The following is a 26,791-nucleotide window of genomic DNA, read 5'->3' as shown; positions in this document are numbered from 1 at the left end:
CAATTGAACAAATGTGAAAATTTGTCCATCCAGAAAATATATGAATAATTTAATAAAATAAGTAAAATTGAAATAGTACCAAATTGTGATTGCCCAACAACATTTGTGAAATTAACCAGGCATACTTTTGGACATAAAAATTATAATTTTTTTAAAAAAATTAGTATTTGAAGTTAAGTAGAAAATTGGTATTTGAAATTTAAAATTATATTTTCTTGAAAATTTTGAAAAAGTGTTCAAAATTACTTTTTGATTTTTGAAAAATTCATTTTAATTTTTTTTTCAAAAGCTTATAAAATTTCATGTACAAATACATTTTTGATTTTTTGTTTTTTTTTGTTTTGTTTTTGGACAAACGTGCCTTAATCGGCATCAACACAAAAATTAAGAAAAACAATGGGCTGGGGACATGGTATGATGAATAGACAGGGAGAAATTCAAAAATAGCCGGATTTACAATTGGTTGTTCAAAAATAGAACAATTTCAAAAGTAATCAAAATTTAGCCACTTTTTATGTAAAGATAAATCTGAGCGAAAATACCGTTCAAAACCCGAAAAATACGCCAGTAGCATAAGTATGCTTGAACTCCAGCATATTATACTGGAGTTCCAGCAAGTATAATTGTCTAGTATAATATACTGGAGTTTGGAACACCAATGCTCCAATCTCTAGTATATTATATTAGAGTCAGCAAAGTATACCGATTCAGCATAATATGCTGGAGTTCATACACAGGTGCACCGAACTCCAGTATATTATGCTGGACTTCGTAAATGCTGGCTATTTTTGAATGACCAGTTCGAAAACTAGCTATACCGTGCTATTTTTACAGTAGACAAGATGACAAAGTGCCACACTCGTTCTAATTTTCAACTAATCCACCGTGGCTATCGAGGCGAGTTCGGCCTTACAATATTCTGACATATCAGATTTCACACCGCCCTTAATCACCGTTAGATTTCCAATAACATGGGACCCTTTCAGAATAACTTTTGTTTTTAGCCGCAAATTTCGTGACATAGGAATTCACCTCAAAAGATTCCTTTTTATTCATTCATCTCTCTTCACACGCACACAACACACCCCTTGGTATAGAAGCCGGCCGAAGAAGAAGAAGCTGAGAAGGGAGAAAAATGCCTGGGATTATTGGACCTTCCGATTATTCTCGAGAACCCTCTCGCCATCCTTGCCTCAAAATTAATGCCAAGGTTACTCTTATATACATTCTTAGTGCTTTTGAATTAGTTGTTCTTATCATCGTTATTTCGGATTTTCTATTGCGATTTTCTGCTAATTGGTTTAGAAGACTGTCTGCTGATCAAATTATTACGGGAATTGTAAATTAGGAACCATTTAATGCTGAGCCAACTCGTTCGGATTTGATATCATCTTATATCACTCCTGTTGATTTCTTTTACAAGAGAAACCACGGACCCATACCAGTAGTCGATGACATAGAGAGGTTTTATTTATACCTTGGCTTAATTTTTGTTGTATTTTAGAAATTTTCTTGCTTATAGTGCTGAGCCTGTTTGCAGGTATTCTGTATCTGTGTGTGGTCTTATTGAAAATTCCAAAGAACTGTTTATGAAGGATATTTGGTGAGCATACTAGACTCTACTGTGCATCTCCCTTATATCAATACTTCAATTTTCAAGCTACTGACGGAAATAATTGACTTATTTTTTGTGTATAAATATAAATAACAGGAAGCTTCCGAAGTATACTGTTACTGCCACTTTACAGGTAAATTCCAAATTCTCTGGCTCTACAAGTATGTGTTAATCTGAACTCAGTAGCTTTGGCGTGGACCCCGTCTCTGTGTTCAAAAATTCACTAAATAAGTACAAAAAAGTGATTTTGAACCCATTAAATCAAATGAATTGTAGTAGAATCCCAAACTCAAATCCTAAAGTTCAAATCATGGATCGGCTTCTGAGGTCATTGATTCTCATGAGAAAAATATGCACTACTGCAGATCATTCATTTTTTTTTCCAAAACTAATTTGTTTAATTCCTCTTTAGTGTGCTGGTAACAGAAGAACTGCTATGAGCAAGAGTCGAACAGTGAAAGGAGTTGGTTGGGATATTTCTGCTATAGGAAATGGTAAGTTGGTTCAGATTTCTTGCCAAGTTATCTGATTTCCTTACTCTTTGCCTATCAAGAAGTATATTCCTTTACTTCTTGTGAAAAATAAATGAAGCGTTTCATCTAGGGTCATCCAAGCATATGTTGGTGTCTATTGGTTAAACCTGCAGTGCTTCCATCATAGAAAACTTGAGAAATAAACTAGATTGGATGGAGAATTTGCAAATAGGTAGACATAGTTCAAGATTTCTTTGTTGGGAAGTTTCCACTTCTATTCATTATCTACATGTAATCATATATGCACACTCTTCCCTAAGTAGCCAAATACAATTTTAAAGGTTATTAGAGTGAGCCTAGTCCCTGTTAATGCAAGTTCATTGAAGTTGAGATTAGTAAATCCTAGCAGAAGAGAGTCAAAGGATTTTTTCTTGGTACACTTACTACACTACCATAGACATCTAGTAGTTTATTGTTCTATGTTTTACTCCATCCTTGGATTGAAAAGGAGATCACCATCAATCCACCTTTGTAGCTCCCCTTTATTACTTTAACTTGTGATACAAGACTTGGTAAATGCGATTGCTTTAATTGCTTTGTATGGGCAGCCCGGTGTACTAAGCTCCCGCTATGCGCAGGGTCGGAGGAAGGGCTGGACCACAAGGGTCTGTTGTACACAGCCTTACCCAGCATTTCTGCAAGAGGCTGTTTCCACGGCTCGAACCCGTGACCTAACTGCTTCGTATGGGTTGTTCCTTTTTCTTCAACTTATGAGAGGTTTCACTTCCTATATATTTACATGCCTCGCTGCTGATTTCAAGATGCTGTATAATTTAATTGCCTTACTATTTTTTTCTTTGTTACTGACTTATTTCGAGGTTCTCCTTGGAAGAATCAGTGTCTGATGTGAGTATTACTTTGCTAAATGGAATGTCTTTGACCGATTGAATCAATTTCTAGTCATTTTTTTGGTATTCTAAAAGAATTCATTTGAGGAACTTAATCAGGTCTTACGCCTCGACACGTGTATAACAAATGATGGGTTTGTGTATTATTAGCACTTAAGAGATTCCATTGAACCCCAAAAAAGCATGTTTTACTTAAAATGCTCTTGATGCTTTATTTTCTATAAAACAAAATAGATTTACATTTAACTAATTACATTGTTGTGCATTTCAGCTGTTTGGGGTGGAGCGAAATTGGCAGATGTTCTAAAATTAGTTGGAATACCTTATTTGACAAGTATCACACAATCTGGAGGAAAACATGTTGAATTTGTGAGCATTGACAAGTGTAAGGTTGTTTCTTTTTTCCCTTATTTTTTTCTTTTACTTTTCTGTACTAGAAACATATACTTTGCTGTAAAATTTTCCTGGCTCAGCAACATATTTATGTTTCTAGGAGGAAAAAGGAGGCCCTTACAAGGCATCAATTCCATTGAGTCAGGCTACAAACCCTGAAGCTGATGTTCTACTCGCTTATGAGATGAATGGCGAGGTAATACAAGTCTCTTTTTTTCTTCTACTATTATTAAATATGTTTATTTTCTCTGTTTCATCTTTTATTGTTTTGTAAGATGGTATGCAATAGGTTCAATGTTGTGTGCAGCTTCGGTCTTACATTAATTTGACCTATTGTCCTTATTCAGCTTTACCTATGATGAAAAAAGTTTATATCTCAAAATGATTCAACTAGTGTTACCTGTTCTTCGAATTGATGTATACCTCTTTTAGCCCGTGTCAGCATAATATCCACTTTTCTAAAACATAAACTATTCAAACAAATTATACTCTAAAAAGGTTTTAAGAGAACATGTAGACTTTTCTCAGTACAATTTCCTACTGTATACTTAAAAAGAGAAGTTTCCTGTGGGCCCATATTTTCCCTTGTTAAACATTAACAGTGCAGCTTATAAGTTTCTCTACAATCCGTTAAAATTCAAACCAAAGAATTCTATTTGAAACTGTTTGAGTACTTCTTCATATTATTGGGTCTTGACTTGACATATTTTAATAATTTTTAGCACATACGAATCCAATATGACAACCTATTCAATTGGTTCGTCCTTTAGCTCTAACCTTGTGGAGTTGTCTGGTTTCTTACAGGGATGAGCATTGTGTTAAATTTGAGTGATTGCCTTTAGTTTATTGGCACTTTCAGTGCATCAGTCAAATGTCACCTCGTGATGAGTGCTCTGACTTATTACAATATCAGACGACATTGTTGCTTAATTCTGTGTTTAAAATATGTTGGATGGAATCTTGAGAGTTTATTGTTGAGGTGTCATTTTTATATGCTTTAACTGGGGCGACTTTCTGAATTTATTTCCATTTAAAATTAATTTAATCTATTTGATTGAGCAGTCCATCAGAGAGCAATCAATGGGAAGAAAGTGGGGGATGTCTTATTGGTAGATAATTATACTTCTGATTGCATGTTGAGCCTTCTTAATAAAAATGGAATTTTGAGCATGTTATTCTAAATTTACTTGTAATTTTTGTTTCTACGCTCGATATGAAAACACTAGCGTTTTGAATGCCAGCTAGGAAACGTCTGTTTTGGCCCTGGCTATTTCCTTTTAAAGTCTGACAAGTTGATAGCGCAACTTGCAACATGCTATACTAACCTTACTGGATTCACGCGTGAAGCCACTTAATAGGGATCATGGCTATCCGCTGCGTGTGGTTGTCCCAGGTGTGATAGGTGCCCGTTCAGTTAAGTGGCTTGATTCCATCAAGATCATTGCTGAAGAATGCCAGGTTGCTATATTGTGTATTAGTAACTTCAGAATGATGAAACATTTTCTTTTAAAGTTGTTAAGCAATATCTGTTGGACAGGGTTTCTTTATGCAAAAAGACTACAAGATGTTTCCACCAACAGTGAACTGGGATAACATCAACTGGTCTACTAGGAGACCGCAGATGGACTTCCCTGTTCAGGTAATTGGTTAAATTTCTCTCCATCGGTACGTTTTCGATGGGGTTCTTTTAGTTTGTCGATATAAACTTACCTATCCTGTATATAGGTAGATTCGGACTTCAAGATTACTCACTTGGGTGGCATTTGCTTCAAAATTTTGAAATTTTGTTTTGGAAACTCTTTTCAAAAAATTCAAAACTCTTACCGGAATTGAAGCAAACACCACCTTTATCATTTTATTTGGTTATAATAACTTTAATAATATAGTACTTGTATGAAATTTGTGAGTTACTTGTGGATTGTTTTATCCCAATTTTTTAAGTTACACGATATCTTTGTACTTTTGATGGAACCGAATCAAATATCGGCTAATTTAGATTCTTCATTATCTGACCACAAAATACTGAAGCAGCTGTGCATTATGCTTTCTGCTTAGATTTCATGATTTTACAACTGTGCAAGGACTACCTCCCCTGATTATTCCCAGGTTCTGAACTTAGGGACACTTGAGAACCTGCTTAGCCATAGCTTCATTTGCAAATACTGAAGCAGCATTTGCAAGTTGAAGTTTGGCCATGAGTTTTGGTTCTGGTTTGAAGATATTTTGCAAGTGAAGTTTTTCAAATCTTCAACTTCCACTTACAAATCTCATTTTTTACAAATTTATTTAGAAGTGAATTTAGGTGCAAAAGGAACTTCAACTTCAAATTTATTTTGTCCAAAGAATACTTAGTTTCTCTCTCTCTCTCTAGAGATAGAGAGATACAGTGTTTTTAACCTGAGAGAGACGCTTTATTAAAATGAGAACTGGTTTTATATAGTTTCTGCATGTTTTTCCAATTTGTTTGATAGAATATTACAACTGGGTTTATGATTTGCAATTACACTATATCAAAACTTCTCTTTTCCTGTGTAATAAGTATTGATGTCCCTGAGATCTGGTGTACCAGTGGCGAAGCTAGGAATTTTCCCAAGGGTATTCAAATATAAAAGAAGTGAAAATTTTTTCCGACAAAATGTGTTCAATATGTGTTATATACCTCTAAACGTAATATTTTACTTATATATATAATATAATTTTTCGACGCTTATTACCATGTGGCTTCGCCACTGGGTGTTACCAATAGAATTATTTACACTATGGTTCCAGAAACTAGAAACACTTATGATTACTTTTAATTTAAGAGTGTCTAATTTCCAGATCTGAGTTATTGATCTGGCCTGACTTTGGCAATTATATCTGGCTGTATACCAACATGGCTTACAACTTCTTAAAATTTGTCAATTGCTGACAGTTACTTTATAACCCTTTTCTGGTTACAGTGCGCAATATGTTCCCTGGAGGATGTGAGTGTTGTAAAGCATGGAAAGGTCAGTTGCAATATGGATAAACTTTATATTCAAGCTTTTCTTCACATTATCTTATGCTTTCATGGGCATTTCTACATATACTCGTGGAAATGATTTTGCATGGTCCAGTTATGCCGTCTTGTTTTGTACTTCTGTATATAGACAATTATAGTACTTCATTAGGTTGTTCTAGCTTCTAGTATTTGTTTTCAGATTACCATCAAGGGGTACGCAGTATCAGGAGGTGGGCGTGGCATAGAAAGGGTAGACGTGTCTATTGATGGTGGTAAAACTTGGGTGGAAGCCACAAGATACCAAAGATCTGGCATTCCATATATTGCTGATGATGCAAGTAGTGACAAATGGGCATGGGTCTTTTTTGAAGCTGAGGCAAATATTCCACAGAGTGCGGAGATAGTTGCTAAAGCAGTAAGTGACTACTTTTCTGTAAAAAAAATCATGCTTTTTATTCAACTATTAACTGCAACAATTTCTGATGGGTCTAATTTTCGAGTGATGTGTGTCTTTAGAAAACGTACAATGTTACGTCTATCAAGCCCATAATTTGCTGCAATACATTACGAAGTTGCTTTCTCATGTTATTTTACGCTAAAGACTTCACTATGCTTCTTGCTCCTGTTCTCAGTTGATATTCTATGCTTAATAGGTGGATATAGCTGCAAATGTCCAACCTGAAAGCATAGATTCTATCTGGAATCTGAGAGGAATCCTGAACACCTCATGGCATCGGGTTCAAGTCCGAGTTGGCCAAGCAAATCTTTAGGCTGTGTTCATGTGTTGGGCGGATGGCTTATTCAGCATCAAATGCAATGGTTGTGTTTGTATCTTCCTAGCTTAAAATGAAAATAGCATGTTTTCTTGATGTCGTCTCAAATACTAATGGAATAACAATAATAATCTGGAATCAATTGCAGCTAGAAAATCGGTTGTGTTTCTTTCCCCAGTATGTATTTTTCTTTATTTGATCTGGACATGTTTTATGAAGTCCTCGCCAGCTGACAACTGTGTATCTGCTAGCCACCTCGACCATCACGTGAAGTGCATTCTTTCCCACAGGTAGCTTGCTTTGCTTTATTTTGAGCATGTGCTTGTTTATTGTAGTTGTGGATAAGTTAACCAATAGAAATATAGAATGTACCTTACTAGTTAGCCCTCCAAACAGGAGGAAGGTGAAGTGAGGTTAGATGAGTTTGAGGTGCTTAAATTAAACGATGCAGATTTATAGCCTGTTTGGCCCAGCTTCTCCGAGGCCAAAAACACTTTTTTTTCAAAGTTGAAGTGTTTGGCCAAGCTTCTAGAAAGAAAAAAAAAACTTTTGAGTAGAAGCAGAAGCAGTTTTAGAGAAGCAGAAAAAAATAGCTCTCCTCAAAAACACCTTTTTGAAAACATTTTTGAAAAAAATACACGAACACATACTGCTTCTCACAAAAAATACTTTTGAAAAAAGCACTTTTTAAAATAACTTGATTTTAGAAGCTTGCCCAAACTGGTTATTATTCTTTTAGGTGAATGACATGATAATATAAACATTTAAATAGTAGAGCTAAAACGAAGAGGTGTTATTGAAGTATAGTCAGACCTCTATAACAACACTTTACCATAAAAATCAAGTTTTTTTTCAGAACTAATTTTCATGTTATGTTATAATATGCGTTCTCTATAACAACACTTCGTTATAACATCTAAAATTATTTGGAATAAATGAGTCTGTTATAGAGAAGTTTGACTGTACTATGCAATAGGAAGATAATTAATAAAGTAAAGGGACTCTTATGGTAAGGTAGCGGACCAGCAAAGTTCATATCCTCAAGATGAATGCCATAAAACATGTTTGACCATTCATACATAAGTGGACAAGTAGAGAAATGATCCCATTTGGAAAAGAGTTTAGGTATGAGGAAATCGTCTAAGATGGTTTGGTGATAAAACACAAAAAGACTTGCAAGAATAAGTCAATTCGTATTAGCTAAGTCTAAACAAGTCAAAGCTCTTAAAACAATTAGGATCGTCTCCTAATTAAAAGACCAAGAGTACTCAAACTAATAGATAAGATCTTATATCCAACTAAAAAAATAAGATTCCTCTAACTAATGTATACCTTTATTAAAAACATTATCTTTAACCAAAAAGATGAAAATAAACGTAAATCTAAAATAAGAAAAATCCATAACAATTTATTTTCGTGTACTATAAATTCTTTTCATACGTCTTTGAAGATGCATCGGACGGTTTGGTTGGGCCATTTCTTACATAGATCCCTCTATATGCACCAGTTTGTATGAGATAATACAGATCTAAAATTAAATGGGGAAGTTGAAAATACAGCCGGGCCTCTTTATAAGAGCATTCTTATATAACAGTTATTCAATATAAAAGTCAAGTTTTTCTTGGATTCAATTTTAATAATATATTATAATATATGTTCTCTATAACATCACTTTACTGTAGCAGTAAAAAAATATCGGAACAAACGAGGCTGCTATAGAGAAGTTTGACTGTACTTGTATTGGTCAAAATCTGACTGCTGTGGTCAACCCAATCGGGGCCACATCCAAACGGCGGGATAAGAGAAGACGCCATGACTTACTCCAAACGCGTATTCACAGAACGACGAAAACGGACGCGGTATGAAGGGGCTATGGCCCAAAAACATAGTGAGGACTCCATGACTATATATATAGGGAGGAGATCTTCCTAGAAAGGGGGGGGGGCTTCTCTCTCCTCTGTAATCTTCCTTGTGAAAAGAAAGCAGAACAATGTTCCATTGATTATGTACAACAGTCATCTCCACCGATTGGTGAAAGAAGAAATGAAGAATTTCAACAATTTATTGCTTCTATTTCATCTTATATCATTTTCTGATTTGATTATAGATGTCGAGTTTACTATGTTTGACTAAGATTTACCTCTTTATCCTTATTAATTGATTTAATCAAAAAGGTTTCAATATCTTTTGGTCAAACAATTTGGCGTCGTCTGTGAGGATTTCTTAGTAAAAGCCTCCTAGTCTCCTCCAGATCAAAAATCGGAAACATGATCGCCCACCAAAAAGAACGGTAAGTAAACCTCATATGCCAACCTAGATCATGATGTCATATACAAGCAGAAATTACAACCAACATCCTCCCCCGCACGCCGGGCAGCCCATGAACCAGCCAAAACGAGCCTAATCCGCATAGGACATGCGCAAAAAAGGAGAGGGAAGAGAGAAAAGAGAGCTGAATACGATTACCGAATTTAGAAAACATCACCCCCATCAACCATTAAAACGCCAAGCAAAGCAAGCAACGCCATAGATCCACCTTCATTCACTAACTCATCGAATTGGGATAAGGAGAATATCATCCTGGCCCACCTTCTGCTGATTGATCAAACAAGAACGCAGGCGCCGCGCGGGCGGGCGAGCGAGCGAGGGAACAATCCAACTGGAGAAGGGGAAATCACTGCAAAACAACCGGAATATCGTCCACTAGACAAACCCAACTCCTAGGAAATGATACCCCTTAAGTGATACCACCTCTCCCTCGCTAAGAAGGCGTCCCAAAAGAGCCTTCCTGGGAACTTAAAGACCGGACCGACAAGGGATAAATCCCCGAGGTCGAAGCGTAATTCATCGTCCCACCCATCAATGACATCTCCAGACCGGAAAGCAAAAAGGTTAGACAGGGAAACTCCAATATGTGCGTAAAATGAGTGTGAGCAAAGCAGTAGAGTTTTCTGCTCACCAATATCGCACTCGCCGATGCAAATAATATCAGGCGGACTGGGACTCCCCTAGAAGATACCCAACTCTCCGAAAAATCGGGACTCACAACTGGTTAATATTTCGACGAAAGTTCGAAATAACACCCTTAAGGCCAAGGGCCTTCGCCAAAAAGAAGAGTTCGACCTCTATCGAACAACGGCGAGTTAATATTTCGACGAAAGTTCGAAATAACACCTTTAAGGCCAAGGGTCTTTGCCAAAGAGAAGAGTTCGACCTCGATCGAACAACGACGGGTTAATATTTCGACGAAAGTTTGAAAAAACACCCTTAAGGCCAAGGGCCTTCGCCAAAAAGGAAAGAGTTCGACCTCGATCGAACAATGACGGGTTAATATTTCGGCAAAAGTTCGAAACAACACCGTTAAAGCCAAAGGCCTTTGCCGAAAGGAAGAATTCGATCTCGATCGAACAACGACGGGGTAATATTTTGACGAAAGTTCGAAATTACACCCATAAGGCCAAGAGCCATCGCCGAAGAGAGAGTTCAAAATATATAAGGCCAATGGCCATCAGAAAAAAGAAAAGGAAAGAAAGACTGGGACTCACGACGGGATAATTCTTCGATATAAGCCCGAAAGTAACATCCCTACGGCTATGATGGGACAACATCTCGACACAAGTTCGAAAACACCGTCCCACCAGCTAAAGCCGTCATCAAGGTCCCATCTAACTCGCGAGACGTTAAATTCACAAAGAGTAGGTAACTCATTGTGCGGATATCTACTTCTTCGCACCAAAGTTATGAAAAGCAAAATAGGGAAGAAGTACAGAAGGCATATAACAATGGGAAATTCCTCTTTATACAAAGTTACTAGGCAAATAGCCGCATATTACATACGGCTAAAACCAATAGAGTTCAAAAAAAAAGAGAACAACAACAAACAACGAATAAAAAAAAGACAAAAACAGACATTGACAACAATTCTTTCACTCGGCGTCATCATCGCCGCCCTCTTCACCACCATTTCCAGGAAGTCCTCCCTCGTCATCTGCGCCCTCATCAGCTTCCGGCGTCGCAGATTCATATCCACAGTTAACACGAGCTCTTGTGCCTTCGCCCGTGCTCCTTCATATGCGGCCTCAGTAACATTTCTCGCTTCCCACAAACTCTTATATATGTCTCGCTGGGCTTCAACATGAACCCAAAGTTCGTGCAAATGACGGGGAACAACAGCGGAGGAAGATTCGACTTGAGCCAACAATTGCTCCTTTTCGGCCTCAAGGGCAGCGACCCGGCCTCCTAAGGACGATACATCCCGGTCGATCTCACCAATACGCTCCTCGAGCCTCGCTTCCCTTAGTGTGGCCGTCGCCGTCAGCGACTCCTGCTCGGAGCGGAGGACACAGTTAGTGTTATCTAGAGCTGTCGCCCTCGCCAACACCGATGACCAGGCACTCTCGATGTTCTCTAACCCAACAACCTTTCTCTCCAACTTGGCAAATTTTCCCCATCCACTTTGCACTTATCGCCTCGACCTTGATAAGGTTCTGATCCATCTCAGACTACATCGACCTCAGCTTCCCCTGAAGATATTCACACTCTGCAGCAACCCCTTTGCCCAACTCAAACTCTTCATCATCCTTTGCACGAAGTTGCTCCTCAAGTACACTCTTGCTGCGAATAGCCTGCATCAATTCCTCATCCCTCTTCTCTAATTCCTCACCGAGAGATCGATCACCAGTGTTAGCCTTCAGCCGCTCGTGCATCTCATGGCACTTGTTGCGATAGCGCCGATACTTCTCCAACATCTTCAAGAAAATCTTGGCCCGGAAGTCAGCCCTACGAGCGCTCTCAATTTCCACTATGTACGTTTGAAAACGAAAAGTTGGGTTAAGACCATATCATCAAGAAAAACGAAAAGAATATGAAAAGAAAGTGCAACGTACTCTCAAACCCATAGCGGCCACTTCATGCATCAAGTCAATATCGAGAACGTCTCGAAGAGCCGCGTTCTCGGCGACAGAACATAAGATGTCGAACTGCGGCACCAGGTCCTCCGTGTCCCCTATGAGATTGATATCTGATGAAATCTCAAGAATACGAGACGGGCATCCCGCATGAACCATCGAACGGGTAATACCCTCTTCAAACATCCTAACATCATCAGGATCGAGGTCAGACTCAGATTCACAGTCGTTAAACACGGCACCCTTTCCCCTTTCTGCGGCCGATGAGAAAGCACGACTCGGCACCGAAGATGAAGGACCGTCCACAGCAGCAACAATGGTATCAAGAGTCTGACCCCCAGTCGCGACAGGCTGTTAGTCAATCATAACGGCCGGGACCTCCGTCGATGGGGCAGACACAACGGCTGGTTCTATCTCTACAGGTGGAATAACATCAACTCCCGCCTCAGACCCCGTCAAGGGAAGGCCTTCCTCTAGATGTATCACGGCTGCATGAGTCGCTTCAGACTCCACTTGCCGCCTCTTTGACGACCCCTCCCCTTCTGAGGCACGGGAAGATTCCTCTGCTGAGTAAGTAACAAAGGTTGGAGCCCTAGTTCGAGGGGTAGCCTCCGTGCGAATAGCCACAGTCGTAGATTCAACTAAGGCAGCCCTCGACGAAGGTCGGGCAATAGACACTAGGGCAGGGTGAGCAAACAATGTAGGCTGACGAAAAGCTAGCGGAGGAGCCCTCGCTCTCCACACTCTCCCCGACATCGACGAACATCACATAAGAAACGAAGCAAAAAAGGGAAGGGGGAAGAACAACGAACAAAAATGATATCACTCACCAGTAAGGGGCTTCAATCCATATTTCTCATGGAAGGACGACCATGCACGGACCCCCACCATATGAGGAAGGATAGCGTTCACCCACTCGCGGATAACATCAACGGGTGCAGGAGGCAGTTTCGCGGCTATAAAAATATAAACAGTTTAGTACTACCCAAAGGAAAGCAGTCGGGTATCATTCCGACCAAAAGTATAGGGACTTACGTGCGAAGTTCCATTTCTCAGGAAACCCCGTAGGATCCGCCACAAGATGCTCGGTCCGCACATAAAAATAATTCTCGTAGAAGCGGCGGTTGGCTCTGTCGTCCATCTTCACCACCAAGCTTTTCGACCCTCGGTGGCGCATGTGAACCATCGTTCCACGAATGAGTTGAGGGGAGAAGATATTGAGCATGTGCCCCAAAGTGATCTCACGACCGGTAAGCTCCAAAAACTTGAGCAGCATGAGGAATAATTTGTACATATACGGCGTAAGTTGAGCCGGGCATACCTCATAAAAGCGGCAAAAATCTACCACCAAGAGAGGGAAAGGGAGCGTATACCCAATAATAAAAGGGTAAGCGTAGAACGCGCAATACCCTAGACGGTCAAAATGGACTATGTCGTTCCCCATCGCCGGCAGTATTTCGACGTAGTGAGGAATTCCCCACCTAGCCTTCAAGTCTGCAATCCCCTCCTCATTTATGACGGAGGAAGCAGGTTCCGGTTCCTCCCCGGCGGGACTGTGGAAATCATTCCATGCTTTCCCAGAACGAGGCAATATCTCAGCCACCGACGGGACCTCCTCATCTTCTACCACTTTTACTCCTCCAATGGCCAGAATATCACTTTTCGGCGCAGGAAGTGTGGCGGAGATGTCAGCGCGAGAAGAATCACCAGCCATTTATATCAGTTTGATAAAGCAAAGGGATAAAGAAAGGGAAAGATGAAAGTTCATGGCTAACCGGAGAAAATCAAAAATCCGAAGTATCAAGAGAAAAGAAGATTCACAAAGTTCTTTCAAGCAAAGGCAAGGAAGTGTGTCACTCGAATAGTGCGTTCCTTCTATTATAAGAGACATAAATTCCCCAAGCACGAAACCCAAGAGTCGCCAATCGAAGCCGATGGGACATGAAACGGTTCAATCCCCTGGGAACGTGTGTCATAATGGCGATAACCATGAACAACGTTTCAAGTTAAACGATGTTTCGGTTTCGAAACGGCCGCAACGATTCGGATATATCGAAAGGGTGTCGTTATGCTACTTGAATCTAAAAATCATACCCAAAAGGTGGATAGTCAATTTCTCTTGGATAAGCGAAAATCATAATCTGTCTACCGGGCCGACGAGAGACGACCCCGACAGACGGAGGGACTAACTGTATTGGTCAAAATCTGATCGTTGTGGTCGACCCAATAAGGACCACGTCCAAACGGCGGGATAAGGAAAGACGCCATGACTTATTCCAAACCGCGTATTCACAGAACAACGAAAACGGACGCGGTATGAAGCGGCTATGGCCCAAAAACATAGTGAGGACTCCATGACTATATACATAGGGAAGAGATCTTCCTAGAAAGGAGGGGGCTTCTCTTTCTTCTCTCTCCTCCGTAATCTTCCTTGTGAAAAGAAAGCAGAACAATCTTCCATTGATTATGTACAACAGTCATCTTCACCGGTTGGTGAAAGAAGAAATGAAGAATTTCAACAATTTATTGCTTCTATTTCATCTTACGTATCATTTTCTGATTTGATTATAGATCTGGAATTTTAATATGTTTGATTAAGATTTACCTCTTCATCTTATTAATTGATTTAATCAAAAAGATTTCAATATCTTTTGATCAAACAATACTATAATATTTCTCAAATCAAATGCAACTTTTAGTGGAAAAAAATGCAATGAAGTGAATGATTCATATAGGTGCCACAAACTTACTAGCATTAAAGTTTAATTGCTGTTGATACTCTCACATAAGGATCAGTGTTTGATGGCAATCTTTTATTCTTGTTTAAAGAGTTATGCAGTTAGTGTGAGTTCAAAGAACCTCTAATTTTAGGGATTTGTTAACATACTTTAAAAATTAAATGTATTTAGTATTGAAATAAAATGAGCCTAAACCAAAAAGTAAATATATTTCATATAGTCGTGTTAAACGTTAGTTGATTGTCTTCTTAGACGGACAACAAACTTATTTGACTAATTATAGACATTGTTGTTATCTATCCAAATTTTGATGTATAAAATTATATATTTTATAAATTTAATTGAGGTGTGCGCAAATTAACTCGAACAATAAAAAAAATGTCATTGTTAAGGATAGATGTAGACTAATTGAATGGTTGGTCATCCTAAGCCGACTGCCTTCGTTTTTGTCTCCCCACCAAGCAATGAGCATGCCATCACATGTCTCTATTGAAGAGCAGAAAGCAGGATAAGTTATGGCCCCAAAAACAGTCTTTGTCGATCACCCTAACCGTTGGATTTATCCCTCGGCCTCATGATTGAATGTGAATCTTATCTTTTGCATGCCTGCCTTTTATAGTCTTCATCAATATATAACTACTTTTGGCTGTGTGTATGGGGCAGAGACATTGCCTTAAAAGGAAGCAAACAATGCCATTTGTCTTTTATACTTCATCAATACATACTACTTTTGGCTGTGGATGGACAGGGACATTAGAGCAGGGACGCAAGTGGTGGTGAGCGGGTTCATCATTAAAAAATAATACTGTATATATATATAAATTACGATTAAAACTGCATAAATTTTAAATAAATATTTTATTTGAACTCACTTGACAACTACTATTTTACGACTAAAATTATATACTTCTAAAATTAAATTCGCTTGCACAAAATCTTGGGTCCGCCACTGCATTAGAGACATTACCTACAAGAGGATAATAAATAATGCCATCTGTGTGGTTGAGTCATAACCATGTCAATTTGTACCCTCAATCATGGCAAATGTCAACTGCGGCTTATTCTTTTGTCACTCTCTTTAAGTCTTTGTCCCGTATCTATCAAGTAGCTACTGAATAACTGGCTCACTGAACCATCTAGGCAGTTTTTTTTTTTAATATTCTGTTGGGAGGAAGGGGTAGAGCTAGAGTATGAGTTACGAGCTTCGGTCAAATCCAATAGCTTGGCTTAAATTCTTGGTCACTATAGTATAAGTTTTTGCAAGGATTTCTGCTTGAGGGCCAGAATCAGGAGTGGATTTATAGCCTATTTTATGGGTACGTGAATCTATGATCTTCCAAATTAGATATTTTATGTATATATTTATTAAAATTAATTTAATATTATCTGCTGGCAGTCATGCTCTAAAGAGGCTAAGTGATGCACTTGGTTGAATGCTTAGTTATTTACCTAGAGGAGCAGTGATCAATTCTCACTTAATACTTTCTTTTTTCTCCTTTCTTTAGTAGTGCAACACCTACATTATAAAAATCTTAGATCCGCATCTGATCGGAATATCACTTTATACTACGTGCTACCTTACACAGATATCACAAGGCATTTTCTTAAGAGTAATATACATCAAATAGTTTATAGTATTAGTTCTTTTGGTCTAGATGCTAGTTGATGTCTCGGGGGATCCCTTTCATTTTGTTTACAATCCAAACAAAGAATATAAGTCTATTTAATTACTAGCTCCCTCGACCTTTTCTTTTGCTTTCATTCTCCTTCCTTTTTTTTTTTTCCTTTCCTCCCTCAACAAACAAGGTATAACAATTTGGAGATAAAATATATGTGCTTTACAACATGCAACGTAGCTATCACGAGTGTTTTGTCTCATTATTTTATTTATTAAATACAAAAAAGTACAAACGCTTGTTGCCTGAATATTTCCGTAAGAAAATCATGGTAATAAAGAAATATTGTCGCTCTGGATACAGTAAATATATAGGTCAATTCCCTCTAATAAAATAGTATTCCTCCGGGATCTTTACACAAATAGCCGTCCATATGTATTGTTTACTTTTTCTAGCCATATACATAGATATTATACATTAATTATATACAATTATACACATTTAATACATAAATTATGCATATATTATACCTCCACCTGCTATTTTTAGTTTAAGTGGTTAGATGAACGGCTATTTAGGTTCACTCAAATAGTCGTCCACTCAACCACTTGCACTAAAAATAGCCGGTGGAGGTATAATATATGCATAACTTATATATTATATATGGATAATTATGTATAATGAATGTATAAACTATGTATATGGCTAGAAAAAGTAAACAAAAATATGTCCGGCCATTTTTAGTTTAATTTCTTTATTATTTTATCCTTTTTTGAGCAACTAATATGAATTTTATTACTTCATTTATTATATTATCTTTCTTGAGCAACTGACTTTTAAAAGTTGAATAACATAACCCCCATCGACGTTAGAAATTCCCACCCTTAATATATCTTTGTTTTTTCGGGAGGGAAACTGAAAAGATAATAATATTTATAGTTTGCTGCATGAAAACCGCCATCAAAATGGATAAATGTATCAACATGTAGGTACCAATAACAATATAATGCTTCAAAGAAAAGCATCAAGCAAAGACTTAGAACCACCTACTCTGAGTTTTTAATATATATCCTAAGGACAGATCAATCACAGCTATTGTATTATTTATACATGTGCGTATATAAATATTTTAATATGAAACCATCTATTTTATTACCTATATATATGTACATATACGTTGACAGTTTTCATTGTTTTAAAATATTGAAAGACATGGTTACCTTCTTCTCCCTCTTCACCATATACCCTTTCATTCTTCCATTCCTTTCTCTAACTGTAATTCTGTATCTATCATATGTCATTGTTGTACAACTCCAGCAACGTCCTAGAGACGTTGCTGGACCCCCAACTTACCCTATCATAGGTTGTTTAATTCCTTTTTACAAGAACCGATATCGACTACTAGATTGGTATACTCATCTTCTCTCTAAGTCTCCAACTCAAACAATTGTGATAGATAGATTAGGAGCGCGGAGAACTATAGTAACAGCTAATCCATATAATGTAGAATACATGCTCAAAACCAACTTTGACAATTTTCCTAAAGGCAAGCCATTCAATGAAATTCTTGGTGATTTTCTTGGAAATGGAATATTCGATGTGGATGGTGAAATGTGGTACAAACAACGCAAGATGGTCAGCCATGAGTTTACTGCCAGGTCTTTGAGAGATTACGTTGTGAATGCTCTCAAAGAAGAGGTGGAGAACAAGTTGTTGCCTATACTGGAATTAATGGAGGCTGAAAATAGAGCATTTAACTTTCAAGATTTGTTAAGACGACTTGCATTTGATGTGGTTTGTAAAGTTTCTTTAGGGTTTGATCCATGTTGCATCAATGAATCTCTTTCATTTTCGCCTTTACTAGACGCTTTTGAAAGGGCTTCACAGATATCTGCTCAGAGAGGAGCTGCACCAATTTTTTTTGTATGGAAGGTGAAAAGATGGTTAAATATTGGATCTGAAAAACAGCTTAAACTAGCCATTGATCAAATCCATTCATCAATCAATGATATCATCCGCGAGAGAAAGATTAAAATCAAAGACGAAAACCAGAAAGAGACCAATAAAGATCTTCTTTCAAGAATGATATTGGCAGAAAATTTTGATGAGGAGGAAGTCAGAGATATGGTGATAAGTTTCATTATGGCAGGAAGAGACACAACATCAGCGGCAATGACTTGGTTCTTTTATCTACTTTCGCTTCATCCTGAGATAGAAAATGAATTGGTTTCCAAAGAGCTGAGGTTTATAGAAACTGAAACACTAACCAAGTATGAGATATTGAAAGAAATGAATTTCTTGAAATCTTGCCTTTGTGAGACAATGAGACTCTATCCACCAGTTGCATGGGATTCAAAACATGCGATTTCTGATGATATTTTGCCCGATGGAACTCGTATTAAAGCTGGGAATAGAGTGACATACTTCCCTTATGGAATGGGGAGGATGGAAAATTTGTGGGGAAAGGATCGATTCGAGTTTAAACCAAGGAGATGGATGGAGGAATCAGGGGAAGAAGGAACAGAGCAGATATCAATTTTGTACAAGTTTCCTGTTTTTCAAGCAGGTCCAAGAGTTTGCCTTGGGAAAGAATTGGCATTTATTCAAATGAAGTATGTTGTAGCTTCAATATTAAAGCGTTTCCAGATCAGACCAGCTTGTTCAGATCCTCCTGTTTTTCTGCCACTCCTAACAGCTCATATGGCTGGTGGTTTTAAGGTTTTTGTCCACAAAAACAAATACAATTAGATGATCCCTATATAAGTCTCCTCTTTCAATGATCTTCACATGCTTTGACTAGTTCTCCTTCCAACAGCCAACAGCATTATCTCCAAGGTCTCAAAACGATATTTTCCCGTCACCACACGGTGAAGGATAAGGAGCTCATGCCCAGAGACGGGGCCAGAATTTGAAGCATGTGGGTTCGATATTGTAATCATTGTAAGTTATTGGGTTCTAAATTAATAATTTGTTTAGAATTTCTTAAGACAAAATATAAAGTCTGAACAAAAGTTACTGGGTTCGTCCGAACCCGCGTTCCATACTCTAGCTCCGCTCCTGCTCAGACCACGTGAGCTATCCTCCAATCTCGGGTCACAAATTAATATATTTTTATAGATGAGCTTTCGTATTCTACCTAGCTAGGATTTAATTCCTGCGGATCGTATCAAAAATATTTTTTGGAGGAGGTATCCAACTCAGGGAATGAAATGAAAATGAAATGTTTATCGGTTTTACTTCCTAATTTGTATGAAGAGATCAATTACTTTGATAGAACAGCCGCTGGTGCTTGGGGCGAAGCTATGTATGATCAAGGGTGGTCAACTGGACATCCTTCGCCAATAATTATACTGTGTATAAGGTAATATATAGTATTATATTTCTTATTGGTAAAAAGAATAGACTTTGAATGCTCCTTGAAATACCCACTGAAAAAGAATGTTCAAAATTGAAATACCCTCCTTGAAACAAATGTATACCAGTAATCAAAAAAATAATGTGTATAACATACGTATATTTACATAAAATCCAAAGGTATAGCCGCATGCTAAGACTAAAAGAAGGAACCTACACTTCTCTAAACCTGGTATCAATTGCAAGGAAAAGAACACTGAACAAGAAATATAAATATACAAGTTTCTAAGTTTTAATTACCAATTAGGTGAGAGTTGAAAACCAATCTGATTTCCATTCTAAGTTATTAAATAAATTTGTTACAATTTTCGCATATGCTCTCATATTAATATTCCAGCTTGCATCAACTGCATGCTATTCCTTTTATAACAAAAAAACATTTTCTTGTCAAGTCGGGAGACACAAGCGTTATCTGCACACTACAAAACTATTATCAAGCTTTTATGTTGGTAACTACTGGTTATTATATTGCAATCAAAGCCAGATGCAATAAGAATTTCTTTTTTTTTGTCTTTTTGGTGCAAGAAGTACAAAGTAGACGCCATTTTTATTGATTTATTTAAACTCATCGAACTTGTTTAATCCAAACCTGTCTGCGTTGACGTTGCCAATTCGAAAAAGATTCCTGGCGGCTAGCAGCTTAATTAGATCTTTTTACTTGAGTCCATATTAACTGCATATGTTTATTAAATTTTATTAATATTATTTCCCATTATAATGTGGGGTATGATGTGCTACCGTATTGCTTCTGCTAATACTTATCATTTTTACTTGAAGCATGATGATAAGTTATTTGCCTTTGTATTTTAATGATTTAACAAATTTCATATAAGAACCAGATAGGGAACCTGTTATACAGCCTCAAAGTGCTCAGAACAACAAGTCACATGTGTGGCACGAGTTCCAATATTATTAGTCAAAGAAACGGCAGAGGAAACAGATGGCTATCAGTTCCTCTGGTAACAGCACGAGTCAACTCTTTACATCTGTTAAAGTCGTTGCGATGTTGCACTGCACATGCAACAGTGCAGCAGTCACTTTATGGAACATGCCTTGTACCGGATACTTGCTTACATCATCCCAATGACCTCACTCATAAATTACCAATATGAGGCAAGGGAAAACACACACTTGTAAACCCTAAATCATTAAGTCTCTCTCAATTATGTTGCCGCATTCATTGACTCCAAGGCTTGAAGAACAAAGTAGCAACAAAGCAAAGGACCAGATCCTAACACTGAGTTTATCGTGTGTCCCAGCTTGGTTAGAAACATCTTGTAGGATATCTTCTGTAAATCGCAAACCATGTATTTGTGTTTGGCTAGAGTTAGTCAGTGGTGAGCTTAATAGAGTTATTACAAAGAGGCTTGCAATAGAGTTATTGCAAGTAGGTGAGAGATTAAGAGTTTAATTCCTAGGTCACAATAGGTTGTAATCTAAAGTTGCTCGGTTAGTGATGTTGAAATCCTACGAGTGTAGGTCGTGATTTTTAATCCCGTAAGTTGGGAGTTTTCCACGTAAAATACTGTTGTGTTATTTACTTACCAACTGATAGAGAACCAGGTTCTCTATACAGCTTGGTAGACTTTCTGTTAAGTAGTTAGTCATGTATAAGTGTCCCACATCGGGAAGTAGATAAATATTACTCCCTCCGTTCCAATTTATGTGAACCTATTTGACTGGGCACATAGTTTAAGATAAAATGAAAACTTTTGGAATCTGTGGTCCTAAACAACTCAAAAAGGGGCCCAGAGTATTTGTGTGACTATAAAAGCTTCTCATTAAGGGTAGAATTATAAGTTTAAGCTTAATTGCTACCAAATTTAGAAAAGGGTCATTCTTTTTTGAACGGACCAAAAAAAAAAATAGGTTCACATAAACTAGAACAAAGGGAGTATTATGTAATCACTATATATAAATAGGGTTGTACAATATTTTAATTAAGTAATTAATAATAATATTTTATCTCGTGCTTTCTCACATTGTATCAAAGCAATTGTGAGGGATTTATCGTTGTGCATAAATTCCAGAGACTCCGGGAAGAAAAAAATCAATCAACCGAAGGTCTTTTTCCGGCAAACACAGGTCTGCCACAAGTAAAAAGTCACTTTTCGTCGGTGTTGTGCAAAAATCAATACCACCACGAAGTAGATCGGCCTCCGGTGACCAACCCAAAAAAATCTCCGTCAAAAGATCCCCCACGCACCGCAGGAAGAAATTTTCCGGCGAAGTTCCGACGCCCACGCGCCGGCGCGTGAGGCTGTTTCCGCCCAGATTTTGGAAAAACTTCTTCAGGACAGTGTCTTCTCCTCGCAAATCCGAGCCTACCCATCCATTTTAAATCAAATTACGACCACTTTTATATTTGTCCGGCGTGAATAGTGATTTTCCGACGTGAACAGTGATTTCAGAAAATTTCTGCTTTATTCCAGGTGCACTTGGATATTTTTGATAAAAAATCGGTCTGAGTGTTTTCTATTTTCCAGACTTTCCACGCTGAAATTCAAAATCAATTTGGGGATTCTATTCGCACATTTCGTATTGATAATGCCCTAGAGTATTTGTGTTCCCCAATTCAGCAGTTTATGAACTCTCATGGGATTATTCATCAAACGTCTTATTGGTACACATCTCAACAAAATGGGGTAGCTACAAGAAAGAATAGACATCTAATTGAAACTGCTCGTACGCTACTCATACAATCTTATGTTCCGTTGCGTTTTTGGGGGATGCGGTTCTTACATCTTGTTATCTTATTAATCGTATGCCATCTTCAGCTATCCAGAATCAAGTTCCATTCTATGTCCTGTTTCCCCAGTGACCTTTGTTCTCTTTTTCACCCCGTGTCTTTGAAAGCACGTGTTTTGTTCATAACCTTACTCCAGGAAAAGATAAGTTAGCTCTTCGGGCTCTTAAGTGCGCATTTTTAGGTTACTCGAGAACGCAAAAGGGGTATTGATGCTATTCTCCTAACCTCCAGCGGTATCTTATGTCCACTGATGTTACCTTTTTTGAAACTCAATCGTACTTCATAGGTCTAGGTAATCACTTAGATATTTCTGAAGTGTTACCAGTTTCATCTTTTGGAGATTCAGTCACTATCTCCGATTCATCTTCCTTTACAACTCCAGCTCCACCACCTATAACTCTAGTTGCAACTTCACCACCTACAACTCCAGTTGAAGCTCCACCACCTATAGCACCAGTTCCACCACCTAGTCCAGTTCAACCTTCTGCAGCTCCACCACTCTTGACTTATCATCATCATCCACGTCCAGCATCAAGCCCAGGTGATTCACGTGCATCTGATTTTGCACATACTGTGGACTTGTCTCCTCTTAGTCAACCAATTGCACTCTACAAAGGTGTACGATCCACACTTAATCTTAATCCCCATTATGTCGGTTTAAGTTATCATCGTTTGTCATCACCTCATTATGTTTTTATATCATCTTTGTCCACTGTTTCTATTCCTAAGTCTACAGGTGAGGCACTATCTCATCCAGGATGGCGACATGCTATGATTGAAGAGATGTCTGCTTTACATACGAGTGACACTTGGGAGCTTGTTCCTCTTCCTTCAGGTAAGTCTATTGTTGGTTATCATCGGGTTTATGTAGTCAAAGTCGGCCCGGATGGCCAGGTTGATCAGCTTAAGGCTTGTCTGGTTGCAAAAGGATACCCTCATATCTTTGGGCTTGATTATAGTGACACTTTATCTCCAGTAGCTAAAGTAGCATTTGTTCGTCTCTTTTTGTCCATGACTGTTGTACGTCATTGTCTTCTTTATCAGTTAGACATTAAGAACGTTTTTCTTCATGGTGATCTTGAGGAAGAAGTTTATGTAGAGCAACCACCTGGTCTTGTTACTCAAGGGGAGTCTATTGGTCTTGTATGCCGATTGCGCAGGTCACTATATGGTTTGATACAGTCCCCTCGAGCTTGGTTTGGTAAGTTCAGCACAGTTATTCAGGAGTTCGGCATGACTTGTAGTGAAGCTGATCATTCTATATTTTATCGACATTTTGCTCCTAATCTGTGTATTTATCTAGTGGTTTATGTTGATGATATTGTTATTACTGGCAATGATCAAGATGGTATTACTAATCTGAAGCAGCATCTCTTTCAGCACTTCCAAACTAAGGATCTGGGTAGATTAAAGTATTTTCTAGGTATTGAGGTCGCTCAGTCTAGCTCGGGTATTGTTATTTCACAACAGAAGTATGCCTTAGACATTCTTGAGGAGGCTGGAATGATGGGCTGCAGACCTGTTGATACTCCTATAGATCCGAATACTAAGCTTCTGTCTTGACAGGGGAGCCTCTTAGAGATCCAACGAGATATAAGAGGTTGGTTCGCAAATTGAATTACCTCACAGTGACTAGACTTGCCATTTCTTTTCCGGTGAGTGTTGTAAGTCAGTTTATGGATTCTCCCTATGATAGTCATTGGGATGCAGTTGTTCGCATTCTTTGGTATATAAAGTCAGCCCCACGCAAAAGGTTACTATTCGAGGATCGAGGCCACGAGCAGATTGTTGGGTACACAGATGCTGATTGGGCAGGATCACCTTCTGATATATGTTTTACGTCTGGATATTGTGTTATAGTAGGAGGTAATTTGGTCTCTTGGAAGAGCAAGAAACAGAATGTAGTTGCTCGGTCTAACAACGAAGCCAAATATCGGGCCATGGTTATGGCAACGTGTGAGCTAGTTTGGGTCAAGCAGTTGCTCAAGGAGTTGAAGTTCGGAGAAATCAGCAAGATAGAACTGGTGTGAGATAATCAAGCTGCTCTCCATATTGCGTCAAATTCGATGTTTCATGAGAGGACTAAACACATTGAGATTGATTGTCACTTTGTCAGAGAAAAAAAAACACTTAGGAGATATTGTTACAAAGATTGTGAAGTCGAATGATCAGCTAACAGTTATTTTCACTAAGTCTCTTATTGGTTCACATATTAGTTATATCTGTAACAAGCTCGGTACATATGATTTATATGCATCGGCTTGAGGGGGAGTGTTAAGTAGTTAGTCATGTATAAGTGTCCCACATCGGGAAGTAGATAAATATTATTATGTAATCACTGTATATGAATAGGGTTGTACAATATTTTAATTAAGTAATTAATAATAATATTTTCTCTCGTACTTTCTCACACTTTCAATTTGCAATGGAAAAGAACACATATTGCTCGTGCAAACAAGATATTTTGTTCTTTCCACAGGTTTCAAATCATCAATTTTCTATGAGAAGTAAAATGTTATATAAGGCAGGCATTGGGGGAGTGATAAGAGACAATAATGGTGATTTGGTAGCTGCCTTCTCTTGTCCCGTGAGATGTGAGAGCAACAATGGAGCAGATGCACTGGCTGTCAATTATGGTGTTAAATGGTGTACTAATCATGGCTTTTCACAGTTCATACTGGAGATGGATTCTATGTTGATATGCAAGATGATTCAAAACAAAGATACTACAAATCTGAAACTCAAGAAAATTGAGGAAATTGTGCAGTTGATGGCTAATGCAGAAATTTATGTATCTCATTGTTCTAGAGAAGCAAGCGAAGTTGCAGACTTTCTAGCTGAACTAGCTATTGGTCAGGATCATGATTCTATCTTCTCATCAAACGATGGATGGGGAAGTGCGTGAATGCTAAGACCGGCCTAACCTAAAGGCAAGACTCTTCCTTCTCTTGATAGTGAATCTTGATTGACTGACCTTAGGAACCAATTCGGATAAAGAAGAAGCATGGCACGAGATAGGTGGTAGGTCAATTTCCAATAGCGAATTACTTGACTCGATGGATGGAGGGAGAGTCCTCCAACTCAAGCACGAAATCAATGTTGAGTGAAAAATAATCACGAAGGGTACCACCAAGCAAGATCGAGACCAGCTTAGGGTGGAAAAACCTGTGCTTCTTCAAATATCACATAAATCTCAATAAAGTAGGGACTTCAAAGCTTGACTAACAAGCGAGAAAGTTGACTTTGAGAAAGAAAAAGGGCACCTTAGCTGCAATAAAAAAAGTGCTAACGAGCAAGAAGAGCCCCCTTACTATAGAATCTTTTGATATCATTCACAGAGAGGCAAAAGGCCCTTTCCAGTTTGACAAATGGCAATTACCCTCTCTTCGAATCAGATATGAGAAAGCTAACTTCAAAGTTAGTTGAATATTCATTGTAGAAGTAGAGGTGATAAGATCTTTGTTGTTGATGCATTGTTTTGGGCTAGCAGTATGTTTGTCACCTCTATTAATGGTTGAGAATAAGGCTCGTGTCGTATGTATTGTATCAAAGAGATCAGGTTCACGTATTAGTTATATTTGTAACAAGCTCGGTACATATGATTTATATGCGCCGGTTTGAGGGGGAGTGCTAAGTAGTTAGTCATGTATAAGTGTCCCACATAGGGAAGTAGATAAATATTATTATGTAATCACTGTATATGAATAGGTTTGTACAATATTTTAATTAAGTAATTAATAATAATATTTTCTCCCGTACTTTCTCACACTTTCAATTTGCAATGGAAAAGAACATGTATTGCTCGTGCAAACAAGATATTTTGTTCTTTCCACGGGTTTCAACTTATCAATTTTCTATGAGAAGTAAAATGTTATATAAGGCAGGCATTGGGGGAGTGATAAGAGACAATAATGGTGATTTGGTAGCTGCCTTCTCTTGTCCCGTGAGATGTGAGAGCAACAATGGAGCAGAAGCACTGGCTGTCAATTATGGTGTTAAATGGTGTACTAATCATGGCTTTTCACAGTTCATACTGGAGATGGATTCTATGTTGATATGCAAGATGATTCAAAACAAAGATACTACAAATCTGAAGCTCAAGAAAATTGAGGAAATTGTGCAGTTGATGGCTAATGCAGAAATTTATGTATCTCATTGTTCTAGAGAAGCAAGCCAAGTTGCAAACTTTCTAGCTGAACTAGTTATTGGTCAGGATCATCAT

At 38.1% G+C, this 26,791-nt stretch overlaps 3 protein-coding genes across 3 annotated transcripts; all 3 read left to right on the top strand.

Moving 5' to 3' along the window:
- The first annotated feature begins 1,035 nt into the window (after window positions 1-1,035).
- On the top strand, window positions 1,036-7,301 carry LOC107796935 (sulfite oxidase-like). Its single transcript, XM_016619757.2, has 12 exons — window positions 1,036-1,210; window positions 1,349-1,464; window positions 1,541-1,603; window positions 1,712-1,748; window positions 2,028-2,109; window positions 3,268-3,386; window positions 3,490-3,585; window positions 4,737-4,847; window positions 4,927-5,028; window positions 6,332-6,379; window positions 6,572-6,787; window positions 7,026-7,301. Exons 1-12 carry the CDS (start codon window positions 1,136-1,138, stop codon window positions 7,140-7,142), a joined length of 1,182 nt encoding a protein of 393 aa, XP_016475243.2. The 5' UTR covers window positions 1,036-1,135; the 3' UTR covers window positions 7,143-7,301.
- A 10,254-nt stretch (window positions 7,302-17,555) lies between these two features.
- LOC107796932 (cytochrome P450 94B3-like) lies at window positions 17,556-19,776 on the top strand. Its single transcript, XM_016619752.2, has one exon. The coding sequence runs from the start codon at window positions 17,571-17,573 to the stop codon at window positions 19,152-19,154; it is 1,584 nt and encodes a 527-aa protein (XP_016475238.2). The 5' UTR covers window positions 17,556-17,570; the 3' UTR covers window positions 19,155-19,776.
- A 5,305-nt stretch (window positions 19,777-25,081) lies between these two features.
- Window positions 25,082-25,474, top strand: LOC142179324 (uncharacterized). Its single transcript, XM_075249014.1, has one exon. It carries the CDS (start codon window positions 25,082-25,084, stop codon window positions 25,472-25,474), a length of 393 nt encoding a protein of 130 aa, XP_075105115.1.
- Window positions 25,475-26,791: the final 1,317 nt, after the last annotated feature.

This window comes from Nicotiana tabacum, chromosome 3 (genome assembly GCF_000715075.1).
Source record: "Nicotiana tabacum cultivar K326 chromosome 3, ASM71507v2, whole genome shotgun sequence".
Taxonomy (NCBI): Eukaryota; Viridiplantae; Streptophyta; class Magnoliopsida; order Solanales; family Solanaceae; genus Nicotiana; species Nicotiana tabacum.
The sequence above is the reverse complement of the archived record's forward strand: the minus strand, read 5'-3'. Positions and strand labels throughout refer to the sequence as shown.